This window comes from Pyxicephalus adspersus, chromosome 6 (genome assembly GCF_032062135.1).
Source record: "Pyxicephalus adspersus chromosome 6, UCB_Pads_2.0, whole genome shotgun sequence".
Classification (NCBI taxonomy): Eukaryota; Metazoa; Chordata; class Amphibia; order Anura; family Pyxicephalidae; genus Pyxicephalus; species Pyxicephalus adspersus.
In genome coordinates, this window is record NC_092863.1 from 17,439,697 (window position 1) to 17,462,517 (window position 22,821).

The 22,821-nt window shown below is 38.4% G+C and overlaps 1 protein-coding gene across 1 annotated transcript; it reads right to left on the reverse strand.

Annotated features, from left to right (window-relative positions):
• Positions 1-3,525: 3,525 nt before the first annotated feature.
• TOP2A (DNA topoisomerase II alpha) lies at positions 3,526-19,915 on the reverse strand (the record flags this gene model as incomplete). The annotated part of the gene is given in 32 exon segments (XM_072414811.1): positions 3,526-4,352; positions 4,792-4,982; positions 5,571-5,768; positions 6,232-6,383; positions 7,134-7,296; positions 7,898-8,047; positions 8,130-8,265; positions 8,874-9,074; positions 9,341-9,424; positions 9,617-9,760; positions 10,009-10,100; positions 10,184-10,379; positions 10,944-11,144; positions 11,240-11,374; positions 11,634-11,865; positions 11,973-12,121; positions 12,380-12,501; positions 12,583-12,697; positions 13,216-13,308; positions 13,392-13,501; positions 14,261-14,366; positions 14,462-14,572; positions 14,665-14,790; positions 15,366-15,523; positions 16,618-16,756; positions 16,930-17,067; positions 17,161-17,262; positions 17,746-17,919; positions 18,003-18,215; positions 19,081-19,178; positions 19,623-19,768; positions 19,852-19,915. Coding segments are annotated over 32 exon segments (4,583 nt in total), but the record flags the coding sequence as incomplete, so codon positions are not given.
• Positions 19,916-22,821: the final 2,906 nt, after the last annotated feature.

The following is a 22,821-nucleotide window of genomic DNA, read 5'->3' on the forward strand; positions in this document are numbered from 1 at the left end:
ACGATTATACGTGAAAAATCATATTGTGCACAATTCTGTACATGCTGTAACAATATGATCGTTTAAATATAATCCACCAACAATGTACACACGCTGGATACAATCGTTTGAATGATGCAGGGAGGGACATGTAAAGTGTACAGCAGAAACATGCACGATCACTGAATGCCTGTACACACGATAGATAATGAACGATCACCGGCCAACTAGATCTGCCGTGGTGGTCGTTCATTTCCAACGACAATCCTCGTTCATCGGCGTCATTGGTCACTTTTTTTTAGAGCGATTTTTTGCCAATCGGTTGTTCGTCGGTCGTTTCTAACGATAATTATTGGACGTGTGTATGCAGCTTTAGTCAACACAGACTGTTTCCCCAACGTTTATCCTAAAGCTTTTAAAGCCCATGTTTGAAGTCCCCATGCATTCCAATGGGCTAATCTTCACCAGGACGTTTCCTTCAGGCACGTTTTTGCGCGTTATCTTAAACATTGCTTGCAACGCTTAAAAAATTAAAACGCTGGATAAATGCTTAAAAACGCTCCCATTGAACTCAATGGAGGCTTTTACAAGCGTTTTTAAGCTTTTTATGAAAGCTTCTATTGAAAACAATGGGGGCTTTAATAAACGTTTTTAGCAGGTCTTTGGAATCTGGAAGCCCCCTTTAATATTGAGACTCCCAGGTCTCCACCACCCCACTCTAGGGAATGAGTACAGGGGTACATAAAACCCCTTACTCTTTCCCTGAAAGGGTTAAAGCCATTCAGCACTGGACATAAATGGGGAGCCTTCTGCCCATTCATCTCTAGTGCTCTGTGGTTGGCTGAGAAATAGGAAACCCTGATGACAGCTCAAGCATCATCAGTATTTCCCTATCCTCAGCCAATCAGGGAGCAGAGCATTGAGTGGAGCTCTGCTATTCTGACTGCTCTGCTCCCTGATTGGCTGAGGATAGGGAAATCCTAGTCATAGGCGTTTGGAAAAGTTTTTTTAGCGTTTTAAAGTTAAGCTTTAAAACGCTGGCAAAAGTGCATAAAAACGCACATAAATGTGGTAGGAACGTTTATATGTGTTTTTAAAACCATTCATGTACACCCAGCCTTAAAGAGGACCGGTCACATCAACATCAAAGAGCACCTGTCACATCAGTATTGTGACAGGTGCTCTTTAATATTCATGTGACAGATCCCCTTTAATATTCATGTGACAGGTACTCTTTAATAGTGTATATATGTGTATATATATTTTCCTCTCCTCACCAATCACAGAGCAGTAGAGGTGATGAATGGAGGTACTTATCCCCATTGAACTTCTATTGCCCTGGTATCGCCTGAGGTTACAGCTAATTGAAGATACGTGCTTCCAATTAGCCGTAACCACAAGGTCCCCACGGTCCAGGGATCCCACAACGACATTATGATTCATAATGTCAATGTCAGATAACCTGTAAAAAATAAAAAAAAATAAGTTAGTTAAAATAAAAACACATACTAATTAAATTCATTTAAGATTAATTTTTATCTTTTTTTAAAACTTTTTTTTTCTCCAAATTTTAGCAGTCGAATCTCATGTTTTTCGGGTCGGGTCTATCTGAATTCGAACAGCCATATTTGGGTCGAATATAAGGACAAACCAAATTCGACACTTGACACTGCATCCCTAGCAACATCAGCATACTTGCTGAAAATGTTTTTGTCAGGAAAAAAAAATAACATCTACCATATCCATATCTGAAGAATAAGCTGCACTAAATAATGAATGGATGTTTTTGGGTTAAGTTTTGCCAAAACTCAGACGTTCAAATGTTTTGTATAGGAGTACATTTTCACAGGATTCGGGAGCTTTGTCAGAGTCCCTGGAGTCAGTTTTCATTTTTAAGGAGCGTTACCCTAGCTTTTTTTTGTAAGTACAGTATAAAGTATAAACATGCCATAAATATGCCTGGAGGTTCTACAGCTGCCAACGAGGCAAGGTAGATTGTCTGCCTCTAAACTTCGGGTATATTTACCTATTTATATACTGATCAGTCATATATGTTATAGAAAATATTGCTAGGACCTATCTAGCTTTGATGGAAAAGGAATAGAAGATACACTAAGTAAAATGAGTCCTCTCAATTCTGACCCTCTACAATCATATGACCACCGCCAAGCTAAAAAAGTAAACTTCCCTCTCACCTGCTAGTTTTCCTAAACAAGCTCACGACATTACTAGGGAGGGAAACACATCGTCAGGAGTAGTAGCCAAGAAAGAAAAATTAAGTGGAAGTATGATAAGTTTTCATATTCCTAGCACTCAACCTGACAGCACATCAGAAATAACAAGCAATGCAAATAAAGGCATGGAAGGAAACACAATGTCACAAACTACTAAACAAATGTAATGTTAAAAAAAGAGCCCTGAATGGAAACCTGAAAGCGGGGGGAAACTCCTGCTATCACATTCAATCTCGAATTCTGAAGGAATGTTTGGAGACATCCAACAGATTACCACTTCGCTAGCCAAATGTGTTTTGACATCTGCAACATTACACTAATACTCTTCACTGCATAGCAGATAAAACCAAGCCACAGAAGGAGAGCGTGCATCACTTTTTTACCAATTTTAATTTCCCATACTGTGCTAGCACTTGCTTCGGTAAGAATACTCTTAAATTACCACGAGCAGCAAAGGTGTAAAACAGGTTCATGTTTAGTTGTTGGTTTTACATTCATATTGTAAGATCTCATTTTATTTACCATATTTATATTATAAAAATTTTGTACAGGAATAAAATGATTTTGTGGTCATTTTTTTTGTTCTCAGAATATTCTGAACCATTTCTCAACAGGTCTGATTCAATGAAGCCAATAATACTGATAAATTTCAACCCATATTTTACGCTCATATCTTTAGGACTCCGGGTGGCCTATCTGCAGTTAATTCAGAAGTGGGCCTGGTAAAGTTCCTAGAATGAGAATAGAATTTACAATAAATCTTCCAGAAAACTATTAAGGCAATTTCTTCTCCGAACCTTTCAAGGTATTTTATTTCTTTAAACCCAAAACAATTCCTACTTTAAAAAATTCTCATTTTCCTTTTTAGGATTAAGGTCCCATTTATGATTAATCCTTTTGTTCTTCACAGCATGAAAAAAAAAAAAAAAAAACACACTGAAATCAATTCCAGATGGCCTTCACCAAGATTACAGCCGAGATTTTATTAAGCTGCTCTTTAACAGCTAACAATGTTTAGTTGCTGCCAGATTGGGCTGTCATTGACAGCTCCAGACTCCTCTCACGATCAGGAAGTCATCCCCAATCATGTTTTCACTAGCTCTTTTGGGTTGTCAGGAACTCATCTATATAAAAATGGAGCTTTAGATGCCCATACATTGTAAAAGTGTCAGTGTGTTGGGTTAAATACAAGTTTTCAAAAAAATAAAATTACCACCGGCTACATAATAATAGTTCTTTATTCTGATATGACAGTTAAGGATGCAGTTTCATTATATGGTTTAACCACTAGGAATAAATCCACCAAACACCCTCTGTTTTAACATTTTTATTCCAATCTGCATAGAAAAGTGACAGAACAACAACTAAAATATGTACAAAGTTGACAGACAACACAGAGTATGTACAGTAGCTGTTATATAGGACAGTCCAACTAGATAAATGCAAGTTACAGAAAAAGCATTACTGATGACAAAATGAAAAATTGTACAGCACAATTCATCATCATAAAATGGAATCAATCGATCAATATGAAGGGTATCTGTTAAGATTGAAATACACTAACTTTTAACTACTCTCCTGCTAGCATGAACTCTTCATTATTCCTGTAAAAACTCTTACTTCAAGCTGCCTCCTACTTCAGCTCTTCTTGTAATGTAAGCTGGAATCACAAGCTATCATGGAGCTGGAGAGACAGACTGGTAAGTAAAAACCTGTCATCATTTACAAAATTGTAGGTATGGGTTGAACCTTTAAAAACCTCACAGTAATACAAAAGTTAAAATGTAACAAAAACTACATTCTGCCAAAGAAAGTAGTTTTACCAAACAGAGACCATATGATGCCATAATACAAAAGGTTGGCAAGAATAAACCTTTGTTTAATGGAAAGTCATGTGAGGGGGCTAAGATTCTAAACACAGCTGCCTTCATCTTGGATCAGGAAAGTGATAACCCAATTAGTGGTTTTCATGGGAAAAAACAGTACTGATTGCATTTAGTACATGTCGTCATCAGACTCTTCCAGGTATGTGACTGGTTTCTTGCCACGGCCTGTCCGGGAACGCACTGGTGCACTGCAAACATCATCTGAATCTGAAGTAAGGTCTGCATGGAAGCTGTCATCTGCTGCCTTGGATTTCTAGAGCAGGAACAAGAAGACACCAGTTAGTTATCTTATTGATCAGGGGTCAGCAAACTATTTTGGCTACTAGGCCATTTCAGGAGGTCAAAAAGGCACACTAGACCGCACTCTCTCCCCACCCTACCAAGTTCCACGCTGATGGCTCTGCCCCCCCCACCAGGAACACCCCTGAAGAAAAATCTCTCCTCCGCAATGCAAACAGAAGAGAAGGAATGTCCCCATACCCCAGTGGCGGAATTGTTAACGCCGACAGCGGTAAATAGGGAAGGGAGGCATAACAAGGAGGCTCATGCGGCTCCGGAGGTGTGGGTTGCCGACCGGGATTGGGCCGGACCTCTGTAATAGATTAAAATGTATCTAAACCCAAAAACATCGTACCAGCCTTTAGTGTTGTTGTTTGTTTTAGATTGTGTTTTTTTGTTTTTTTAACCCTTACCTTGGCAGTTTTGCCTTTCTGCTTTGGAAAACAATCCGAATCAGAATCGGAGGAGTTTTTCCTCTTACGTGGCTTGGATGTCTTTTTGGGAGGAGCAATGTCATCATCAGAGTCATCATCAGATCTTGTTGCAGCAGTAGACTTGGATGTGTGGGGTTTGGACAATACTTCTAAAATGGATGGCTGCTTATCTGGAGACCACAAAACAGAAAATTAGTATTAAATGTTATATATTATCCCCCCTGTTTAAATCTATTTTAAATGTAGGAATGATTTTTTAAATCATTCACTTATTTCAAAGATTGTATATGTTCTTCTCTAACTACAAAGGAATTTTCTGCTACACAGCCTATTTGTCACCCAATCAATCAGGCCCACGGGCAACCCAAACAACAAACTTTGTTACCACCCAAGGCCTTTTACCGTCAGGATGAATATTAAAATAATGAAAGGTCACATTGCTGACCTAAACATTCTAGTTGACTGACACTCTGGGATTGGTACATTAAAATTATATATATGGATTATGACCGCAAAAAACAAGTTTCCAGATCTGGAACATGATAGTGAAGTCAGAACACCGAAATTAGTGTTCTCTGGTACATGACCAAGTACTGAAGCTACTCCATAATACACTATTGGTATCTATCAAATATATATATATATATATATATATATATATATATATATATATATATATATATATATATATATATATATATATATATTTATATTCTTGCAATATATAGAGTTCTTGCAATAGCCATTTCCTTACTTACCTTTCTTGGCAGCAGTGCTATTAGCTTTTTTGGTTTGTTTCTTAGAAGCAGCTTTCTCGCTAGCTGGCTTTGTGGGCTTCTCCTTTGGAGCCTTCACAGGTTTCTCCTTAGCTGGCTTCTTGGCAGCTGGGACGGCTTTGGGGGCAGGAGGTGGCAACACAGGATGATCCTCATCAACATCAGAATCAATGACATCCACTAAGAAAAGGTTGAAATACCATTAGTGTTTATTTCCGAATGAGTAACTGAATACGTAAAAAACTCCAATGCCTAAAAGTAAACTTTCATTTTATCATCATATTGATCAGAATACGAGTTAGGCAGTTTGTTATAATGGTGCAGGTATAACCCTTCACAAACATGATCAAGAGCACAGTATCTCAAAAAACAGTGATTTACGCCTCGTTTGCAGCTATTTGAGCAGGCCTAAACTAAAAAAACAACACAAGGTAGTACTATTTGACAAAAGGCATATTGAATGTCCCTAGTGGGTTTGTTTTAGCTCTAAATTACATGGTGCATGCGCCAAGTATGCTGTGCATACTTGCTGATTAGGTAGAAGCTCAGCACCCACAAATTTAGTTCCGCTTTTAAGTACCCTGTGCTATGCAACATTACAAATCATTTGAGGAGTAACTCTTTTCACATAAAACATCCATACCAGTTGGGGTTGGTTCTCGTTTCTTGTCAGGACTGGGATCCTTCTTGGCAAGTGCATTAGTCTGTTCTGTGTCTGTGGAAGAACTTTGTTGCTTCTTACTTTTTTTAACAGGTTCTGTTTCTTTGTCCAAACTGGCCTCTTTTTTTACACTCCTGTATAAGATAAATTACAATATTTAGGGGAAACATTCAATATGTAAATAAGCATTTCGCAACAATATTCAAGCCTTTGTGTAAAGAATATAAGCAGACTGGTTTCACATGTCTATAATCATTTTTATACGTTTAGCTTGCTCCCCTCTCTACTCAATTTGCCCAAAGGATGCTCACTGGAGAAAAGAGGAGTTTATTTGTATTTTGCAGTATCGGGGGATATTGGAGAGCAAGCAGCTCTCCTTCACCTCCCATCCAATTCTTGGCACTCATCTCCAACTGCCAATCAAGAGGATTGCTTCCCAATGGCTTTGTCCCAAATACTCCTTCAAGCAAACCTGTTTCTTTGCATTGAAATGGTAAAGCACAGCTGCACCGTGTTACACTATAGGGGTGTGTGTGTGTGCGGTTTGCACTCTTAATATCCCCCGTTGGCACAATCTTATTTTAACTACAAAATGTTCCGACTCAAGTTATTAGAGGGCCATTTAAAATCTGACTTGCAAAGGACAAGAAGCATTATGCTTTAGTCTACTGTATTGATACAATGCATGAAGCATGCCAATAGGAAAAGAGCGTAAATAAGATGAGCTTGGAAGTAGGTATCTGTTTGTCCTGTCCAGTCAAAGAATATGGTGGGGACCTACAAATGAAACTATAAAACAGTTGGTGTATATCATAGGACTGGATAGGCAAAAATATAAATCCTTTGGTAGGTAAACAGCTGAAATTCTGAATACGACTACTCACTTGGAGGCAGATTTTAGCTTGCGTGGTGGTTTAGCAATTTCAAAAGAGTCATCAGAATCCCCAGATGGGTCAAATACAGCATCGCTATCTATGTCACTGGTGGCATTTTTGTCAGGGCAAGCATCATCATCCTCCTCAGAATCCAACACATATTTGACTTTGGCTATAAAGGAAACAACCAATGGTTATTTTAAAGTTATGCTCAACCCTTAATGACTATGTTGCAGGAACCCAGAAACCCATATTGACACGCCGTAGCACAGTATGCATGCTGACACTGTCATGGGGGCAATTTTTTCCCTTTTGATGAAAGCACTCCTTGTGCGCTTGCTGAACGCAAGGATCCCGTGGGGCTCTGTGCCCCCAATAATTGTTGATCGCCTAGGCGAGTTGCAGTTAAAAAAAAAAAACAGACAGAATTTGTACTTTAAATAAAAGGGTTGTCTACCCTTTTAGGAGTTTAGGTACGCTTTAGGTACAGCTTGTAATGGTGCAGACATAACCCTTCACAAAGATGATCTCACAGCACAGTTTCTCCTAAACTGGAAATCTTTCCCATTCTCCAGACAGGCTGTCTATCTGGACTCTGGAAAAGTCCTCATTTTGCCTTGCAGTATAATACTGTAGATGATTGCAATCAGCAGCAATGCACAACACCATACCGTCCTGTTCAGTGGTCATTGTGACATAATTCAAAACTAAAGAATAAGTGCGGCTGCTTTCACATTACTTTTAATAGAAACAAAATTTAAAGTGAATCTTACCAGCAGCCCGGCGTGGCTGAACGACACGTGGTACCACTTCCTCTGGTTCAAACTCACTATCCGAGTCAATTTGTGTCCGAGGTTCTTTTTTAACAGGTTTGAAAGGAAGAGTCATCTGCTTCTTTCCTTTAGTTTCCTTAGCTTTAATACCTGTTAAAACCATTGATCAGTAATCAGGAGACACCAGCTTTAACCATGGATGTTACAATAAACCTATAATCAAAGAACAAACCTGGTTCTGCCTTTACTTTCTTGGCCAGTCTCTCAGCAAGACTCATGCTCTCAGGGCTGTTCTCTGGACTGAGCCCTTGACTTTCCTGTGAATCATCATCATTTCCAAACTCCATCTTCTTGACAATGTCCTCACCCTAAAAACACACATTCCAGATTATATTGTATACAGCAGTGGTTTGTATCATACTTGGCAGGTGTCTATACACAGGATTAAAACATTTCTGGGGCTAAGTAAAAAATTTTTTTAAGAACACATAAGTAGACAATATGTAACCGCTCCTAAAAAGCTTAGAACATGTTCAGTTGTATAAAGTGCTGGTTAAAGAAATGACTGGCAGAATTGCAATTAAATAATAAAAAAAAAAAGTTATCAAAAAAGTTTGAGTGACCCAAACTACTTCAAAATACAGGTGCATTAAGAATCAGATGCCTGCTTGTACTTTTGGGAACGTACTGGCAATAAATCAATGCTCTGCATATCTACCGCGAAATACGTTGCACACAAGGGCAAGATCTTGACATGCACATTAAACACTTTGTCATTGCTTAAATCCTAAGAGCAGGGAGGATTTACCTCAGCTACAGAAATTGTGTGCATTGTGTATAAATGATTCTTCTACAGCCTAGGCCTTTAAAACATGCGTCTGCAATTCTGATTACTAGCAAAAGCGGTCAACTGCTCCAATAGATTTGGGTTACTAATCCAAAATGAACTACTGATGAAAAATTGTGGCCAACTTACCTTTTCGATTTTCTTTCTATTTTTTTTGGTTGCCTCCTCTTTCATAGCTGTTGTCACTTTGGGAATGACACGTCTTCCATGAGGTGATGGCAAAGTCTCCTGGTGCTGAAGCTTTTTCACCTGTGGTCTGCCACCCTTGCCTTTCACCACTTTGCCCTGGAGAGCAAATGCTTCGTCTTCTCTCTGCTTTTGTTCAACATTCTACAAAAACAAGCAAGGAACTCATGATACTTAGGCAAGCAACATGTAATGTAATTTATACAAGCACATTAAATCATTAAAAAGGTGAAAAATGTGAAATTGAAGCAATGTAAACAGGCTATGAAGCAACTTTACGTTGCAAAATGTGCATGTATTCTAAGGATATATAGTGCATACATTTTTGCCATAACATATTCTAGGATACGTTTTTGCAAACCTTCCTGCAAATACTGAAGTGTAGTCACAAATTCTCCAAATTGATTTACCTCCAGCTCTTCAATAAAGACCGTAAGATCAGCCTTCCACAAGTCACTGGGGGATTTCCTTCTTAGATCTTCCAGCTCTGCAATCTGAAATAGATATAAACATTCTTTAAATACTACACATGAATACCAAAGTAAAAAAATTGAGTTTATTGTATTGCAAGGTCTGTTTTAAAAAACATATTTATAACAGAGCCAAAAGACCAAGATAAAAATCACTTAAGATAAAATTAAACTTTGCATAAAAAAAAAAAAAAAAAAAAAAAAGTTAAAGCAGACCTTAGCATCTCTCTGCTTGCACAGCTCATCCTTCTTTTCTTTGGTCAGGTACCACATAGGCATGTTAAGGAGATAGTTAAAATCTGGACCAGTATTTGAAGTTTCACTTTCTTCTTCTTCTTCATTTAACTCTCCTGCTCCCTCCTGTGGGATGATACATTAAAGAAAAATTAAACCTACTTCCCAAAAGGATGTTACCAGACTGCATGTTGTAGGAAAATGTAAACTCTTTAACGTAACCCGTCTCCATCTAACCAAAATGCAGGTATGAAGGGTTCAATACATCCTGCAATACTAACATGGAACAAAGATCAGAAGCTCCAATAGTGCCACAGATGCTAATAGAGACCACCAGGAACCTAGCGTCTAATGATGGTAGATATAGTTAATACCTTTTCTTGTGTTTGCTTCCAGGCTTTCACTGGGTCAGAATCAAATCCCCGCTGGACTAACATCTGGATAAGCTCTTTTTTAGGCTTGTTTTCTGGTTAAAGACAATTGAAAAAGTATTAGGAAACAGACCATGACCCATCAGACACAGCAATACTTTCACTGCCATTTTCTTACCAATCACAATTTTTCCCTCAATCTTCTCCAGGATAAATCGGGCCTGGTTACTAAGCTTGGAGGATTCAGCTGTCAGCATGCCCAACAGCCAATCCTTTCTGAGTCCATAGTAGTGGAGTCGCAAGTCAAAGAATTCCCGAAGAATGTCTAAGACCGATTCATATTTCCTCAAGCACCCTGTCTGATCAAACAGCACCTAAAATTAAATGAAAATAAGAGATTTAAAAATATAGCATTAAAAATAAACACATTTTAAAAACAATAGTTAGGGGAAGCAGTCAACTTTCATGAAGGTCATCAAATCCAATCCAATTCTTTCTAAATGTCAGGCAGGCGTGTTGTCGCCTCCATAAGTGGACATTGAGTGACTTCTTCCTTTGGCTCTGGTGACACAATGCCCTTATTATGACAACCATTTTCACTTAGGGGTGCTTATACTTGCTTAAAATTACAGTATTGCATGCAAATGACAACAGAGCGCAGTTCCCTCCACCACCGCAGCTTAAACCAAGTTAAATTTTTTTTTGGTGCAGCTCTGCATTTCATCCAACATGCATGGCGGAGAATTTACAATTGTTTTAAAATTGATAAAACTAAAACTTCAGTTTTAATTTAAGTGTTTGATAACTAAAGAAACAATATGTATGCATCGATAACAACATTATCACAAAACATAGAAAAGATTTTTGACCTGAAAGCACAAACCAAACCAAAGGATATTCGTGTGACCAAATTCATGGAGCACTGCATACAAACCCACCATAGAGTTACATGTAAGAGGGGTCTGGAGCTTGAAGACTTTGTGCAGACCCGCTGCCTCGGCTTCAACTAGCTTTTCCTCAGTCATCGTAATAATGAATTTGACTGTTGTGTCTGTGTGATATTCCTTATAGTCTGTAATCAGGGCAGGATTTTTTTCTGTCCCGTTTAACATCGGCTCAAGCACTTGTTCCTTGTAATTCTGAATGATGACAAAATTAAATAAACATTAAATTACAAACCATACCATAAAAAAATGCAGGTGGTAAAAAAAATATGAAAGTTGTTGGCATTTACCTGAGTCCATGTCTTGACAGGCAGCTCAGAGATTTCAAGAGTAGTTGCATCAAGAACAGAGATCTCCCCATTAATGATGTACTGGTTAGAAGCAAGCGCCTGAATCATTCCCTTAAAATTCTTGTAACTTGGGAGCTGTTAAAAATTGGAGACACATTATATACACACATTTCCCAACAGAATTGAACAACAATTTAAACAAACAAAATGAGCCTCTTTTAAGACAGGAAATATGGTTATTCCTGCTGAATAAGCAAACTTCAATTTGAGTGTAATGATAATACCATCACAACTTTCAATAAAAAATCAAAATTAAAAAAAAAAATTAAAAAAGATGGACACTGAAAAAAACAGCCAAACTGCCAAAACCCAAATGTCAAACTACAAGCCTTACCATTGGCTGTGGTTCTTGTCCATCGAGCATCCTGTGAATGTTGCCCACTAACTCCCGAACATCATAATTTGGGATTTTACAGGACCAGCCGGTACCAATACCTTCTGCACCATTTACCAACACTGTAGGGATGATTGGAATATACCACTCTGGCTCCACCTTTATGTTGTCATCATGGATAAATTTTAGCACGTTGTCATCCATTGGCGGGAATAGGAGTCGAGCAAGTGGACTGGAAACAAAACAAAACTAGCATAATTATACAAATTTACATGCAGCATGTGATAAAACTGTAAAGCTGTATATCTGCTCCCTCTTAATTAATTCCTGCAAACTTACCTGAGCATAGTGAAGATGTATCGAGGGCTAGCAGCATCTTTGCCACCATGCAATCTGGTACCAAACTGACCAATCGGCTGCAAGAAGTTGATGTTGTTGCTACCCACAAAGTTTTGCGCCAAGTTTATAATTGTCATCATCAGTGAGGCCTAGAGTTACCAGAGGAAAAATTGTAGTTAACCACAGCTCAAACATATTGACAAGGAAATAAAGTCAAAGCATAAATGTGCGTACAAAGTATCCTAAATTGACACCCATCAGTTAAATATTATATCTGTACACATACTATATGTGTATACCAAACAGTATGAGGAAAAAAAAAAAGCAGACCCTTTTTATAACAAAACTAAAAGCAGATCAGACCTAAAACAAGGATGAATCCCTCTGAATTGGGTGTACCTTCTTACCTCACCTTGATGATACGCTGACATCTCAGCCACTGAACCAGCCAGCTGGGCAACCTTCACTTCTCGTTTATCATTTCTCTTAAAACAAGTGAACAGCACTTTTCTCTGCCCAGGCTTCAAACCTAGTGCCAAAATGTATTGGTTTTACAATGCATTTATAAACAAACGACATGACATTATCTAGAAATTACACACATACGTACCATCAACCAAAGATGGGATGGAACGTTCGTTGTCAGAGTTTGAGAACAGAATTAGTTCTTTATTAATGAAGTCATTGTAGGTTAAGTACTTGGTGGCCTTCCCATACAAGAATTCCTAAAGATGGCAAAATGGCACAGGAGGGATAGGAAAAATTAAAAAAAAAAAAAACATTTAAGCACAGCTCCAGAGCAACACACACGGGAATCAAATACTTCATAGTTGGTTTATAAAATAGATTTTAAATGGAAAAGGGGCATCAAGACAATTTTTCCCTTGCATATTGATAGCAACACTACAGACTGTTACAATATTCATCCTTAACTTTAAAGCTCAGCCTCAGGTGTTACCCAGGACAGTTAATAAGTAGGATTGGAAGGAACAGTACTTCTGCACTCTAGTTAGTATTTAACTGTTATGTTTCTTCAGCATAAACAGTATGATAGGTAATGCTATGCTTGTGTTAAGCTCATAAAGCTCACAACCACATAGTACAAACTGACTTTTTATTTCAAATTTGCAGGAATTTTATTATTTGAATAGAACCCCTAAAGGTTAACTAAACACACTTCAAGTTTTATTCATACTCAACTTGCAAAAAAAGCAAAATCTTAGGGAGGCATTTTTAAGCTTACCTCTGGCAGACCATGGAGTTTCCTCTGTCTACGGTTTTCCATAAAGTTTGTCAACCATTCCTTGCGGTCGTCCACCTTCTTTTTGCTAAAGGCCTAAAGAGAGTATAAGTGTTATATATACACCTACAAAACTACTTCTAATTTAGATCAACCTGGAGGGAGGGGGCAGCACTTACCAAGGTGATCGCAGCATCGTCTATTGGGCCACTATATTTAAAAGAAATTCGATGTCTCTCCATATCAGCAAAATATTCCTTTGCCTCTTTAGACGTGCTGGTCCCCAGACCTAAAGAAGAAGAATCAGACTTAAGTAAACATGTAACCTAAATCACTTTGCAGTATTTATAAGTAAAAGGTGCAGGGATTTCCCTCTCTCTTGCATGACTTAATAGACCCTTTTGTTTTAGCCTCTCTAAGACTGTACAATTGCATAGAACTTGCAGAGTAGCAACTGCAATGTCTTTATAGATGCCTGAGCAGGTTTAAAGTTTGTATGCAGCAAACTATATTCCAACTTGAGGTTACACTATATCTGGAATCTTATATCAAACTCTAGAAACATTTTTCTCTCAGTGGTTTAAATCATTTAAAACATGTCAATATCCCTTAGCCTTGTAATGGTGAAGGAAGAAATAGGAAATCTGTGGAAGATACACACAAAGTTGCAAATTGCTTACACTTTAGTATACCTTTCCTGTGAAAATATCCAACCTTGCCTGGCATCTTCCCCACATGAGCCAAAAAAAAAGGACCAGCGAATAGTTAACTGCCTAGCACCACTGAGCTTTGACAAGCAGACCAAAATGTTTATGGCAACAATCTGGGTAATTCAGTGGTCACAGAATAAAAGATGTCAATAATTCATTACTTACACCATGTGCATAGTTTAGAGTGATGTACAAAACTAAGTGACTGCTGCTACCCAGTGTACATAATCACAAGTTGGACACAGACACCGCCACTGTGATAGCCCAGCACCACAAGCATGAAAGATGCTGGTTCTTACTTGCCTGTTGAGCACTACCACACAGGGTTTAGAACAAACCTTTGTAGTACTTTATTTTCCAGCTCTTGTGACTGTCAGACTGGTTCTTCCACTCTTCAAACTCTGGGATGCTGTAGAAGGAGAGCTCCTGCTTATTTTTGGAAACCTGTGTAGACAAAAGTGATTGGGAGATATAGGGTCTTCTTTGCAAATGAGTGTCAACTTTATAAAAGTTTTGCTATTGAGCAAAGGTTTTCACACCTTAATAATAGGTGTAATGAACTCTTCCAAGAAACTGTGCTTTAGCAGGGATGGCCAGTTGTGATGAATAAAGTTAATAAGCAAGCCTTTAATATGGGAGCCGTCTTGATCCTAAAAAGTTTAAAAAAAAAAAAAAAGACTATTAGGGTACAATGCACAAATCTAATCAGCTTGAGAAACTGCAGCCCTCCTCTTTTCCTCACCTGATCTGTCATAATCATCATCCTTCCATAACGAAGACTTTTCAGAGATTCTTCATCTTCATAGTTTTTCTTGTATTGCAGACCCATAATCTTAATAATGTTGTTGATTTCGGCATTCTCCATAATCTGAAATTTGTAAATTAGTAAAGTCAGGAGCCCATCAACAATTTTAACCATTGCCAACATAACAAAAGATGCAAATGATTTGAAATAATTAAGTCTAGTGTTAAATGCTACAACTCCTCGTTTGTAAACATCATTGGATCTGCAATGTCATAGATGTCCTGAATAGATATCAGGTTTTGGTTGATACAATATAGGCCTTTTTGTGCCTGAAAAAAAAAAACTAAGACTAGTGGGAAAATAAATAATGTGGAGAAAGAAATAAGGTTTCCTAACTAGGTATCAATTCACCTGCAACACACACCAGGGAACCTTCAGCATGAGGTTTACAATTATCTGAACTGAGGTAGAATAGAAACCATCCATAAATCATGTGATTATTTTGAGTTAGAAAATTTGCTTATATTTTGGTATACTGTATTTTGGTAGGACTGTTATACAGATTCACTATGCTGCAAAGCAGGTAAGAGGTTTGTAATACTTTTATTATGCATATAATAATTCTCATGAAGCACCTTTTAGAGTGCATACTTAGCAAGGAATAGAAACAATTTAATTTTAGGGAAGTGTCAGTTTACCTGTTTATGTGAAGCCTCCCGAACGTTAAGCAGTTTACCTCTCAGTGGGAAAACGCCATACCGATCCCTTCCAACCACACCAAGGCCAGACACAGCCAATGTCTTGGCTGAGTCTCCTTCAGTAAGGATGAGTGTGCACTGTTTAGAGTTCTTGCTACCTGCAAAGGAATATTTAAACTTGTTTTGACACCATGCTTTTTATTTTACAGGAATCACCCAAAACACATTTTACTTTTGAAAAGATGTTGGCAATTAGAATAAACTAAAAGTCCATATACCTAATACCACAACGAGACAGCAAGAACATTTCATTCTGCACTATTATATTCTCCATACAGTATGTTAATCAAATAAAAATATAGCCAAATTTCAGACAAATGTAAAAAAAAAAAAAAATACTACATTTCCTTGACATGACCTTTCCATATTGTTCGGCCAAAACTTGGCACCAAAGCCATGAAAACTCTACTTTAGCAGTGACCATCTTACATGGAAACTACTCGAAAGGGGTGATTGAAAAAAGAGATGACCTAGTAAGTGTGCCACTGCCCTTTTGTCCATTAGATACAGGTAAACTATTAAAAACTTCAGAAGTCTATCTCTACACACTATTAGATAGCAAGCAGAATTCTTATGGCTGTAAGTACTATGGACTTTGCCTAATGTGGATACTTTTTATAGGATGGAACATGCTTTACAATAGGCATTACAACTGTTAGATTTGTGGTAAAAAAACATGTACTCTTCTCACAATACCAAAAGAGCACATAGTAAAATTAAGACCACCAGGACGATGTACTATTTGACAAAAGAGGACTGATCGCAGAGCCAGCGGCCGGGGATAAAAGTAACACTTGAACACAGGCAGGGAGTCCACCGTGGAACCAGTGGTGAAGATGGCTAAATCCATCCCTTCAGCAAAGACAGGTCCTAGACTTGTCATTGCTGCAAGGTTACAGGCACAAGATATGTGCCACAATCGGCAAGTATGCTGTGCAAGTGGCATGTACAAATCGCTAATAAGGTTTAATTTAACGTTCTAAAACTACCAATACTTGAATTCTCCCCGAAGACTAACTTTGGGGTAGGTAAATGTGTGAATTGCAGATAAGTTTAAAAGTGCCAGAAATGGATACATCTAGTAAAGCAACAAATACTTAGTCTCAGTTTACAACACTTTCAGATACAGGACTATAAAACCCCACAATAATTGAACAAAGGCAGGATTCCCTAGTTGTTTAGAGACATTTACCAGCATCATTGGCATCATCAAGTTTAGGAATTCCTTTAATCTTGGTATGCTTCACTGCAGAGCACTTCTTATTCAGCTGTGTCTGTGCTTTAAACTTCACCCAGTTCAAAATGCTTTCCACTATACCACAGCCAGTGGCCTAAAAAAACATAGTAATAGGGGAGAGAAAAAAAAATAAGCACACAAGTAAACTGCAGCTGAAAATGCAAGTCAGGACAAAAATAAACACCATTTATTACATCCTTGTACATTTTATCTAACTATCTGATATTTGCCTTTGATGTATTCAATATATATAGAAAACAAACTTACAGCTTTTATGAATTTCTCTGACAGCACACATTTGGATCCAAAACTCTTGGCCTGCAGTGTCATGTTCTCCTTGGTCTGGGAGTCAAATGTTGGGTTCTCAATCAAAGAGTTTACAAAGAGCCACATGTGGTTTTTCACCTATAAGAAATCAGTTTATCACAAAACTTAATGTTAATCCAACCCCCAAAACATTTCTGTAACCAGAAATTATCAACATACATACATACCTACCTGGAAAGGCTTTACAGCTACTCCACCCTTATTCTTCTTCTTAACAACATCAATGATTTTGGCGATGATCTGATCGGCGACATAGTCAACATGTCTACCACCCTGTGAATGAGTAAAACCATTGCATTAGCAGCATTTATTGCAGTCAGATATGACATTTAACTGGTTGTATTTAAAGTGTACCTAAACTCACAATTTTTACTTATATAAAAGACAACCCTTTTATGTAAATTAAAAATTCTTTTCATTTTTCTTTTTTTTTTTTTTAGTGCAACGCACTGTTAAAAAAAAAAAATTGCCAATCTCATGCATGTGCAGGAGCTTTTTATGTTGATCTCATGCATATGCTGTGAGATTAGCACTCCTTTTCTCCCCCATTTACAGCAGGCTACATCACCCAGTGCGAGATCAGGTGATATGGGTAAAAGCGAGTAGACGAAGATGGTGGAGCCTGGCGCTTCCTCCGCGTCAGGACAAAGGCTGATTAAAGGACAGCGCAGCACCCAATCTAAAAAAGCCCTGGAGAGATTTAGCAAAAGTAAAGGCGATTGTTTTTTTTTTTAGTTTAGTTCTACTTTAATTTACCTTTGTGGTAGCAATGCTGTTGACAAAGCTAACTTGCTGGAAGCCCTTTTCACTCATGGTCAGACACACTTCCCAGCGGTCGCTCACAAACTCGTGGACGATTTTTAAAGCATTCCCAGTCTCATCCACCTTATCTTTAATGTACAAGTCCACATAACTGCGAAATCCAGTTACCTGAAAGGCACACATTCTATTAACACAAATCCATGACATAAAATGCTACCAGTACATGACAGATGAATGGGAACATCACTTACAGGAAGCCTTTTGCCATTAAGAAAGACTTTAACGCCTTTGGAAGAGCCTGCCACATCATAAGCTCTTCGAGACATCAGAGCCAAAATGTCCTTGTCCAGAGTCTCCATCTTGAATTTGCTAAGGTCTGGCTGGAAAGTGATGCAAGTATAATCTTCTCCATCAAACGATTTAATCTTCGCCTCACCAGCATTTGTCATGTTATTGGTCCAACTCTGTAAAAGTATTTGTAAGACTAAGTCTAGACGTAAACTGATTACAGGACAGAGTAAAACCATGATAACTACCTTTAAACCACAATCATCTTTATCCCTTACTTTATTACAAGTACTTTATTAGTAGCTTCTCCACTCTAAATAGAACATGATTTAGTGCTGCTGCTTGTCCCCGCAACATACCTTGATTTGCCTTCTTCCTCTGCAATGAGGTCCAATCTCTACTTCCTGCCTTCCAGACACAATCCTCTTCCTGCCCAAATTACTACCTAACCTGTCTTCCTAATAATCTATGATAGGAGAATGCTCAATTCTGTATCCTTAATGAGATCTCAATGCCTAACTTACCTTTTCTGAACCCCCACCTTTGCAAATGAGACGTGATCAGCTGACGCTCTACTACTCTATCACGTTCTGCTATTCGCTTTGATGCTCCAATGCTAGCTGAACTCACTTCCATATTCAGGTAACCTTCTGCCACTTTTTTTTCACAATGTCAGTTTCTATTCTATCCATTAAAGTGGGCATTCTGGCAACAACTTTTAGGGGTAATTTATTTTAATAACTCCAAAAAATTATATTTAAATGGGGTTCCCTAAGATTATTTATTGCAAGGATTACTCTGGGGTAAAAAGGTAAAAAAGGCTTACCCATGCAAGTCATTTAGCAATAAGGTTGATCCAATAACGTCAATATTTCTGTGTTCTTTACTCAGAACAGTACCGTACACCCCTTAGAATTTGACTAGCTACATTGCTAGTGCTTGAGTTTCATTAATCTGGAGTTCAAGGCAGCACGAGCTGGCCAAAAGGCAGCCTGTTTATTTTAGCAAAAGTATATATTATCCAGTCTCTGTGGTACCTACTTGTTTGAAAATCTTCTTGTACTCTCTACATGCGGTTTCCACTGTAAATTTGGTGCTAAATATATTACACAGTTTGGCACCATAACCATTACGACCACCTACAAATGGAAAAATAAATATGCAAATCAAAGTCACATCCTATTAGTAATGTAATGAAAGTAATCAACATTCACTCATTTTATTTATTTAGATATTGTGGGGAAAGAATAAAGCCTTGCTCAGGTTTTGTTGCTGCTTATGTCCCTATCAAGGAATTTATAGCATCATCAGAACATCATATTATGTAAAGCAAGATTTTTTTGCAATAACTTGTTATGTAATGTTTCAAAACCATTTATCAAGTTTGTCACTGCTGCCTTGGTGAAGAGGTCCTTTGTGGTCATAAAACATCAGTTTTGTGGCAATAAATTCATGCTTTTTGCAGAATCTTAGAAGCTGTGAGGTTTTTAGTACTAATACTTTAAGCTGTGGGAAGGCACTAAAAAAAAAAAAGTCTCTATAGAAACATCTTTTTTAGAACAAGATAAGACACTCAGACTCACCAGTAACTTTCTTCTGGTCATCGTAATAATTACTGGAGGTCAACAGTTGGCCAAAGATGAGGGCTGGAACGTAAACCTTTTCTACTTTGTGTTCCACAACAGGAATACCTTTCCCATTATTCCACACACTTATTGTATTGTTCTCACTAGAAGAATAGATAACATTCTAATTGTTCCATCAAACAAGGAAACCATTCTGACTATAAACACTAAAGAATTAGCTACTTACGGGTCTAAGACTATCTTAATGCAGGACATTGAAGGGTCCCTCTGCTTGTTATCAGCAGCATTTACTGAAACAGGAAAAAAAATGTTTAAATGTTACCAAAAAGCCTCACGCAATGTGACGGCAAAAAGAACAAATATATATTACAATACGTGCAAGCCATAAGTAAACAAAAGCATCAGTAGTTGCAGTTAAGCCAGACCAATTAAAAAGATGAAATGTTACAAAGTATGATTAACAAAAGTATATCCATAATCAGAGTCCAAAGCACTTCCATTTAAACAACAGGCAAGGTCACGTTGGGACCCTGGTCAAATCTCAAGTGCCCAAATTATAAATGCAATGGGAATTAATCCAGGGAATTGACATAGGAATTAGAACAGATTTGGACATATAATTATACTCTGCAACTTCTATCTCCTGCCTTTGAACTGATTTATCCACCTGGACACCAACACATCCTCTGCTGCTGCTACCATTCTAAACTGGTATTTCTTCAAACCATCTCTTTGAATCATCCTTCTTCACTCCCGGAACTCAGCAAGTTTACAAGCCTCACTTGAACCCATATTATTGGACTGCTTCTCTTGGACTTCAGTTTGCCATATTGTTTATTGTATGCATATGGTTCCCAATTATCTGTAAAAATGTTTTATTCATTCTGCTCTCTCTTTGTTGGCACTACTCCCTGTACTCCCCAGTCTGATAACTCATTGTCTCTCTTCTCAGTCACTCTCCTTATTTCTCTGTCTGTGCTCTTCCACCTTTCTACTCTACTGATACTCTCTGGTGACATCTCACCCAACCCTGGTCCCCCACACAGCCTGCACTTTCTATATACTCTCAGTAAGACATTCCCTTCTCCTAACCTCATCCCTATTCACCCTAGCCATAAGTCCTTACCCCCTCTCTCTGGCAGTCTATGGAATGCCAGATCTGTTGGCAACAAATTAACCTCTAGAGGTTGTTAGGGATTTAATGAGCAGTTTGTGTACACCAATGCACTTTTTGGCTATCTGTAAGGTTAACATTCTTCCCACTGGCCACCATGCTAATATACTCTGAGCTGTGGATGTAGTAATTTATAGAAGGGGTTCCCTGAGACCTGAAAGTTATTTCAAGCGTTCATTCATGTTAAAGCGTACCTAGACTCAGAATTTTCACTTTACATAAAAAGCCTTTTATGCAAGGTAAAAACTATGTTTATTTTTTTAGTGCAATACTTTTTTTTTTTTTTAAAGGGTGCAGCACCGCCCCCTAATCGACGATCGAGAATGAAAGGGGGCGCAAAGCCTCCCGGAATACCTGTCACGCAACCCGGGAGGCTCTTGGGTGCACCTTCTGCGCATGTCTAAGCATCTCAGGCATGCGCAGAAGGAGCCCTTGTGGTGCCTGGAGTGCCAGCACAAAGACAGATGGAAGACACCTCTGGACCGATCGACAGCCCTGCTAGTTCCTCTTTAAATTAAGAAAGGCTGATCTAGATGTTGGGGACATTGTAACTGATATCTCACATGGGAAGAATAATTGCCAGGAACCCAGAAGATCCCCTTGGGGTCAGCAGCAAGGACTGGCAGTGTAGAGGGATCAGGACCCTGGACCGATCATCGCAGTTACAAACTTACAAATCAGAGATTGGAGGAGAGCTCGGTCGTACGACTAATTATTTGAACATCACTCCGCTTGATCCAGGCACAATTTGTAAAGCACAGCACTGTACATCATAAATATGCTGGAATTATTTTTGTTTATTGTATGAGCATAATGCTGCTTTCCAACCAGGATTCAAAGTGCTAATCACCATCACAGAAGATCCTAAAAATAAAGGGATTGTGTAGATTGTAAGCTCTTCGGGGAAAGGTCCTCTCTTCCTCCTGTGTCTGTATCTGTCATTTGCAACCCCTATTTATTGTACAGCACTGCATAATATGTTGATGCTATTTAAATCCTGTTTACTATTAATAATAGGGTGTACAAACATACTGCAGTGATAGCTGCACATCATTACTCTGGACTAAGTTGAGGGGGTGGAGCATTGACACAGATCATGTCTACCAAAAGTGCATGTGACAACGCAGCTAGGAGACAGGGAACTTGTCAGAAGTGTTGTCACCCCATATTCAGATCCAAGAATCTGCACAGGAGGTTACACAATTTAAAACAAGTAATGAATGTTAAAGTGAACATGATATTTAAAATAGTAACAAATAACATTTACCCATTAGGCCTACAGATATTTGATTAATTGACACCCCAAGGCAAAACAAATGGCGGCTCTCCTCACAGCATTACAATATCATTGTTTAAGGTAACAGCCGCTGTATCGCCCTACCCCTGTCCGGGAAGGACTACTCACTCTCAGTGGCTCTGTCTCCATGGCTGTAGCGATATCCAGACGACCTGCACCTAAAAAACAAAGATAGCGCTGCGCTCCTCGCGACTCCCCGACCCGCAATGAGCCCGGACCGTTACCACACAATCTTCAAAATGTTCCTAAAGCGCCCAAATCCAACAACCAATCCACCGCTACAACCGGCCACGAATCCTCCAATCATACCTCCGGGGGCGGAGTTGGTATGAATTCCCCAATCAGCACTTTCGCTCTGCCAAGATTAAAGAGTGTGCAAACTGACCAACCAGTATTGAATCTGACCTAAGGAAGGCGGGATTTGCCCGTGATAGATGGATTAAAAGGCCAATGAGGTTTGTGCTTTTGTATTTATTTATTTATTTAATTAGTAACCTAGCAATGTGCTACAAAATATATTTGTATGAGCTGCAGCACTGTAGAGTGGTGAGGAAGGAAGTTGGATGTCATAAGCACCAATATTTGCAATAAACAATGAATTTCTGTGGTGTTTGTTTGCAAAGATGTGCTGTATGGTCTTTATGATTTGAAATGTTAAACTAAAAACAAAAAAATGACATTAAATTTGGCAGGTCCCTCGATGGCGCTGTTCCTTCCTACGCTCC